Source organism: Carassius auratus, chromosome 19, assembly GCF_003368295.1.
Source record: "Carassius auratus strain Wakin chromosome 19, ASM336829v1, whole genome shotgun sequence".
NCBI classification, from domain to species: Eukaryota; Metazoa; Chordata; class Actinopteri; order Cypriniformes; family Cyprinidae; genus Carassius; species Carassius auratus.
The window spans coordinates 23617560-23624981 of record NC_039261.1 but is presented as its reverse complement, the minus strand read 5'-3'; the positions used below and the strand labels follow the sequence as shown (position 1 = coordinate 23624981).

Sequence of the window (7422 nt, the reverse complement as noted above, 5' to 3'; positions counted from 1 at the left end):
CAGCCCCCCACCAGGGGGGGCTGGTGCTATGACGGGGGGGGCTGCAGCCCCCGCAGCACCCCCCTTCCCGCGCCATTGATCTCGGCCAAATATTGTCCTATCCTAACAAACAAATAGAATGTTTTTTTTTTATGACCCTTATGACTGGTTTTGTTGTCCAGAAGTAACATATTTCAAGCCACATATTAATCCATTTTACATCTTTTTCTCTACATTAGTGATGGACAAAACAACTATTTCAAAAACCACTAAGAACATTACAATCGCCATATTTTTGATGGCATTTCTTACAATCTACATGTACCTGTACCACGACTCAACCAAAAACTTTTTCAGCAAATTCACTGGTGCTCATGTCCAGATAAATAACACAGAAAATTGCCTCAGCGTTCTTAAGATGCATAACTACAAGTGCAGCCCAGACATCCCCTTGGACCAAGATCTGATAGCAACATCTAAAGAGAAAGAAGAACCAGACACCATTGTGTTAATCTGGATGTGGCCTTTTGGCGTCAGTTTTGATTTAAGACCCTGCAGTTCGGCTTTCGGTATCCGTGGCTGCCATTTAACGGATGACAGAAGTCTATTTAACCAAGCACATGGGGTAATGATCCATCATAGAGATATTAGTGGGGATTTATCCAACATACCACAACTCCCACGACCAGCTTTACAGAAGTGGGTATGGTGGAATATGGAGTCTCCAACATATACAAATCAAATTCCCTTGCTAAAGGATCTATTTAATCTGACTTCAAGCTACCGCTGGGACTCGGATATTCCAGTACCTTATGGTAGGATCACAGAAAGCACAGAGGAAGAGAAAAAATATACTATCCCAAAGAAGGACAAATTAGTTTGTTGGGTAGTAAGTCATTATAACCCAGACCTTAAGCGATCACATTATTATAATGAGTTAGTGAAATTCATTGACGTGTCAACTTATGGCGGGCACTTCAACAAACCAGTTAATGATGAGGAGTATTCCAGTTTAGTGTCTAGTTGCAAATTCTACTTGTCTTTTGAGAATTCCATTCATAGAGACTATGTGACAGAGAAGCTGTTCAATCCTCTAGAGCTTGGTACCGTTCCTGTTGTTATTGGCCCGCCCAGAGAAAACTATGAGCTATTCATACCAAGTAAAGCCTTCATCCATGTGGATGACTTTCCATCCCCAAAAGAACTGGCCGATCATCTGAAACACCTCGACCAAAACGAGGACCTGTACATGCAGTACTTCACCTGGAGAGAACGTTTTGTTTCAAAGCCAACATACTTTGGTCTTGAACATGCCTGTTGGATTTGTGATCATATTAGAAGGAATAAGCACTACAAAGTGGTCAAAGATCTCAACAGCTGGTTCTGGGCTTGAGGGCAATTTAACAGATGTTGAGTGAACGTTGAGGTAAGTCATGAGCAGGAGTGTAGCAGGCATTTTAAAAGACTGTGTATGTGTGTGTGTGTGTGTGGGGGGGGGGGGGTCAGCTGTCAGGTGATGTGACCCTCAATGGCCAGAGCAAAGTGAAATCACGAGCGCAACTGGAGATTTGAAGCTCATGACAGATGCGCCCAAGAGATTATTCGTCTTGTGATTGGTTAAAATGTTAGTCAACTCAAATCTAAATAAACATACCAGAGGTGGACAAAACACTGGTTGAAATATCGGTGGTGGGTCAAACAAAGCACGGGGGACAGAATCACCTCTTGTTAAAGCACCTGCTACGCCCCTGGTCATGAGTAGAGAGACTTTTCACCTCCTTTGGATTTAAAATGGGCATTAACCAACAACCACAAATAACTTGTAATGTCATAACCTGCAAATAACTACATTAAAGGGATACTCCTTCCCAAAATGAAAATATTGTCATTAATCACTTACCCCCATGTCGTTCCAAACACATTAAAGCTCTGTTTGTCTTCAGAACACAATTTAGGATATTTTGGATGAAAACCTGGAGGCTTGAGACCGTCCCATAGACTGCCAAGTAAATAACAGTGTCAAGGTCCTTAAAAGGTATGAAAGTCGTCCTCAGAATACTCCATCTCCCATCATACATGCAATCTGGGTTATATGAAGCATCGGGGACACTTTTTGTATGTGAAGAAAAAAATCCTTTGTCAACTGTCTCCTCTGTGTCTCTCCATGTATGCTATGTATATAATTTATGCATTAAGCAGACGCTTTTATCCTAAGCAACTCACAGTGCATTCAGACTAACATTTTTTACCTAACATGTGCTCCCTGGGAATTGAACCCACAACCATTTGCGTTGCTAATACAATGCTCTACCACGGAGCCACAGGAACAGTAAAACAGCATATCCTACCAGCATATGGTAACATGTAGAGACACAGAAGTGACTGTTTTCTTTGCTTACAAAAAGTATTCCCGTCTCTTCATATAACCCAGATTGCAGATCTGATGGCAGATGGAGTATTCTGAGGATGACTTTCATACCTTTTCTGGACCTTGACACTGTTACTTACTTGGCAGTCTATGGGACAGTCTCAAGCCTCCAGGTTTTCATCCAAAATATCTTAAACTGTGTTCCGAAGATGAGCAGAGCTTTTATGGGTTTGGAACAACATGGGAGTAGGTGATTAATGACACAATTTTCATTTTGGGATGGAGTATCCCGTTAATGTTTACGATTTCAATGTAAGCACATTATTGTCAACAACCTTTGTTATTTTCTGCAGAATAAACTGAAATTATTATTATTATTATTTTGTTGTAATTAACATTATACCACAGATGAAGAATAAAACACGTTAATAAAGTGTAAATTGTTTTGTAAGTTCACCTGTCAATCATCCTCAACAGGAGATTTAAACTTATCTGATTTGATTTGATGATACAGACACTGATAACATTATTATTATCAGGGACAACATTTGAGTCATGGGGGCAAGAATTAAATTATAGCTATATATATATATATATATATATATATATATATATATACACACACACACACACACACACACACAATAGGTTTTTTTAAAAAACCTTATTGACTATACATGAAAGCTGATGTTTAGAACTACTGTTGGAGTTATTAGATCATTATTGATGTATATGTATATCTTGTTTGTGTATTTTGTTGATGTGGTTGTATGGATCATTTGGGATGATTTATAAATGTGTTTGCTGTATTTTGTTATAGATTTGAAATATATGTGTATTTGTTTAAAGATCTTTGTGATATTGGGGCATTATGGTAATACATGTTTTAATTAGCGCAGGTGTTGCTTTGTAGAACATGGCACTGAGGAAGAGTTAATAACAGAAAAAGTTTTGCATTTGTACCTGTGCACTTCTTTTCACAATTTTTGTGACCTCTAAAGAATAAATGTTATATAGCTTTTTGAGCATTTTGGACGTGTGCAGATCTCTTTCATCTTTGCATCCTTGTATATTTTTAATCTATGAACCAAGCTCTTAACTTGAAAAAAACGTTCTGTTGTACTTTATTTATTTTATTGCGAATTAAATGAAACTTGATTTGGTTTGTGATTTAAACTTGCTGTTCTACAATATATATATATATATATATATATATATATATATATATATATATATATATATATATATATATATATATATATATATATATATATATATAATATAATATCATATTGATGAAATAAAAAAAATTAAATACTCAAAAATCTGCTGAAACTGGTTGCCTTAAAATCAAAAATATGTTTTTTTGCCTACTAGATATTTGGACGAGAGTTTGGCGCTACCACCTTTTTTTTTTTTACACATTTTATTGTATGACATAAAATACATCATTAATACCCCTTGTGATTTTTGACCTTCTTGTCTTCAAATGGCTGTTGCTAACAGGGTGGTTAAATGGGACATTAGAGGTAAACTCATAAGTCCACTTTTATAGCCTCATTTGTAATCACACTTGCAAACTATGTCAACTCAACCTTTCAGGAAATATTTTTTAAACAAAGACTGAAAGAGCTGTCAGAAGTTTAACAGTGGCAGCATTGAAGTCATGACTGTTATGTAGTTCGTTTATAGCGTAGCTACATTTAGTTTTTACTTTTTTATTAAGGCTTTTAAAATTCAGAAAAGATCCATTCATTTGTGAAGATTATCATGATGGACAAAACATTAAGAATCATAAACCTTATTTATAAATCTTATTTTCTACAATAATCCAAACACCAATGGAAACATCTGATTTGTTTTGTGTGGATGGAACTGTAGATATGGATGCCATCTTACCATGATGCAATCTTCTGGGAAGGCCTAGAAAAATACCTTATCACTGCAGCACTCTATTTAGACTGGATCATTTGTTAAACTATTGTCTTCTCTAAGAGGAAATACAGTTCACATAAGTGGTTAAAGCTGCAGTAGGAGATCTTGGAAAATGTTAATTTTAGCCTGATAGTGCTGAAAGTGAACGTCCCACCCTCCCTGCAATCACAGTCCAAAGCAATGCCCCCTGAATGCATATACCCTCTAACTTCTAACAAGCATGGTTATCTGAATCAGGTTTGTTAACTAAGAGAGACATGCAAAATATGCATCATGTGTACATCATGTGGTTTCCCTACAGTGGTTCAGGCTGTAGGATTGCCAAAGGACTAAAGAAACATTATCAGCACGATTGTATGAAGCTGTACATTTCTTGTCTATTACCACCCACTGCCACTTATACCAACAACGGAAATAAGCGCAGTTACAATAGCTAAATATGTGGGAGAGCATTGCTATTAAGTTCCTAAATTGTATTGCAATAGATGGCCCTTTAATATTAACCTTGAATCAAAAGGATTCCTGGCACAATTATTTATTAAGCATTTGCATCTATTTGATTTGATTTAAATAATAGTTTAAAAAAATATGTATTCCGATTACATAAAATTAATATAAATCTGTTAACTGTAAAAACTATTAGATTTAATCAGTTAAACATTATTAATAGGATTTAAATGCAACTGGCTCTGAAACAAGTCAGATCCAATTAGTTAAAGTGTATGAGATTGGTTTATATACAAATGGAATGGTTTACTCCAATCGGTAGGTGACGGTACTGCACTATGAGCTGTAGAAACCCGCTTTGGTAACGAATGAGCAAATTAAAAAAATCAGCGCTAGAAGAACCGTTCTTCTGAATCTCCTTACCATTTTGCATTGGAGCTGCCTGTATCATTATCTATTTGCAAGGTAGATGTGTTATATGTACTCCGTGTAGGCAGTGGTGGAATGTAACGAAGTATTTGTACTTCGTTACTGTACGTTACTTAAGTAAATTTTTACGTATCTATACTTTACTTAAGTAAAAAAAATAATGCATACTTATACTTTTACTCAAGTAGATTTTTCAGCAATTATCTGTACTTTGTACTCCACTACTTTATTAAAATGCGTTTCGTTACATCTTTCCGAATCTTGCATAAAACATTTTTTGGTCGACTGACGTTTTGGCGTTGCTGGCCAATGCACGTTGAAACAGATCGGAGATATGATTGGTCAAAGAACTCACGCGCTCGGCGCGCGTTTTGAAACAACACAAGCGGAACTTATGTAAATCGAAGAAAAGGACACGGTGGACACCAAATATCAAATAGAGCCAACAACGTCGACTGAGCTTGAGCCTGTGCCCTGCAGCTCTGATTCTGAGAGACATCCCTGGCCTTATTTAAGCAAGTTATTTGAAGTTAAAGGTTCAAAGGATGACTCCTGGTGTTTTCAATGTGTCAAGTGCCTAACGTTAACGTTACCTCAACGCAAAGAACTGTTGGCGTTTAAAAACTCCCCTTCAAATTTGAAGAAACATATAGAGGTAAGACATGCAATGCTAGTTATTAATATTTAAGTTACAATCTTGCTATAACATGGTGCTATGACTGTTATAGAAAAACTGATGTCAACATAACAAAAATATCACACCAGTATAATATTTGTTTGACGTAAGTTAGTGGTACCCTAACAGGGCAACTTCTTTAGCGTGTAATGTGTTATACATTATTAGCCTAATGCTTTTGGATTTTCTGTAATCAATGGAGTATAAGCCTCAAATGCAGTTTTAGCTACGTTTTCCCCATGCAGGCCTAGGTAAAGGACTAAAGCAACTGTTGTTGAGCAGAATAAACTGGTCATAGAAATTTGATTAAAGTGTTCAGAATAACACTAACCTGTGTACTTTTGAGTTTTTCTTTACTGCTCTTAATAGTATAGTAAAAATAATTGGCTCAGCCTAATTATTATTTAATGAGTAATAAGTATATAACCAGATTTTTACAGTGTCAGTATTGCACAACAACTCTTTCCAGTACACAATAGATATTGTTTGTGATTGTTACAATTGAACAGCCCAGACATTGAGACAACTGATTGTACTTTTACTTAAAAAAATACTTTAAATTAAATTTAAAAGTATGTACTTATGACTTTTACTTAAGTAAGATGTTGATGTAGTAATTATACTTTTACTTAAGTATATATTTTGCAGGGTAGTTGTACTTTTACTTAAGTACTAAACTTAAGTACTTCCTCCACCACTGCGTGTAGGGCTGCACGATGTGTCATTTAAGCATCGATATAGCGATGTACGAATACACGATAGTAACATCGCAGGATGATAGTAACATCGCAGGTCTTAGTTGATCTGTTATTCATTAACTGTACAGACCAGCTGCTCCCCGGCCCTTCACGAATGTGATTCGCGGATTAATTGCACAGCTTAACCATTTTAAGAGTGAAAGTTTATAATTTGCATGTTTTTAAGTCCTGTCAGTTTAACAGGGCAGAGAGAGAGAGAGCCCACGCGCTTCCTGGGAAGCCAGTATTTCGAGGATGCTACGTCAATGACATCCGTCGAAGGACTGTTCCAATGTCGAGGATCCTCGAATTTCAACCAAGGATTGAGTCCTTCATTCGAAAAATATCCCATACACAGGAAAGGATGCATATGTGTATACTTCGCGCTCTTTGCGCTCTCAAATCACCCGCAATCCTATGTGCGCAGCTTTGCTATATTGTTCAAAAATTAAAAAATTTCGAACATTAGCATTCTGTTTTTATTTACGTTACCAAACATTTGTTATAACTGTAGTAAATGTAAGTAAAGTTTAACGTTTAAATGCCAGTACAAATTACTACCATATTGATATTGTAAATTATACAAATACAAATGGTTAGCTGAACCAGACCTTTCATTTAACAATTGTTATCTTGGTTGCGTCATCGGCATTTCTTTTATAAATACCTAGTTAAGTTGTCCAAAGTAATTTAACGATACCACTTTACTGACCTTTTCACTGACGTAATGACGCAATTACGTGCACTTGCTAGCCTGTTCCATTTACGTGTTCTCCGGATGCTAAAGAGGGTCTCACCTAGCCTCTGAAGGAAGTGACTTGGAAGGACCAGTCCTGCCACGGAAGCATCCT

At 36.4% G+C, this 7422-nt stretch overlaps 1 protein-coding gene across 1 annotated transcript; it reads left to right on the top strand.

Annotated features, from left to right (window-relative positions):
* The first annotated feature begins 293 nt into the window (after positions 1-293).
* Positions 294-1372, top strand: LOC113120219 (alpha-(1,3)-fucosyltransferase 9-like). The gene has a single exon (XM_026290153.1). It carries the CDS (start codon positions 299-301, stop codon positions 1370-1372), a length of 1074 nt encoding a protein of 357 aa, XP_026145938.1. The 5' UTR covers positions 294-298.
* Positions 1373-7422: the final 6050 nt, after the last annotated feature.

What these genes read in the sequence shown, in the direction of transcription:
- LOC113120219 (XM_026290153.1), top strand. Translation starts at nt 299, where the DNA reads ATGTACCTGTACCACGACTCAACCAAAAACTTTTTCAGCAAATTCACT.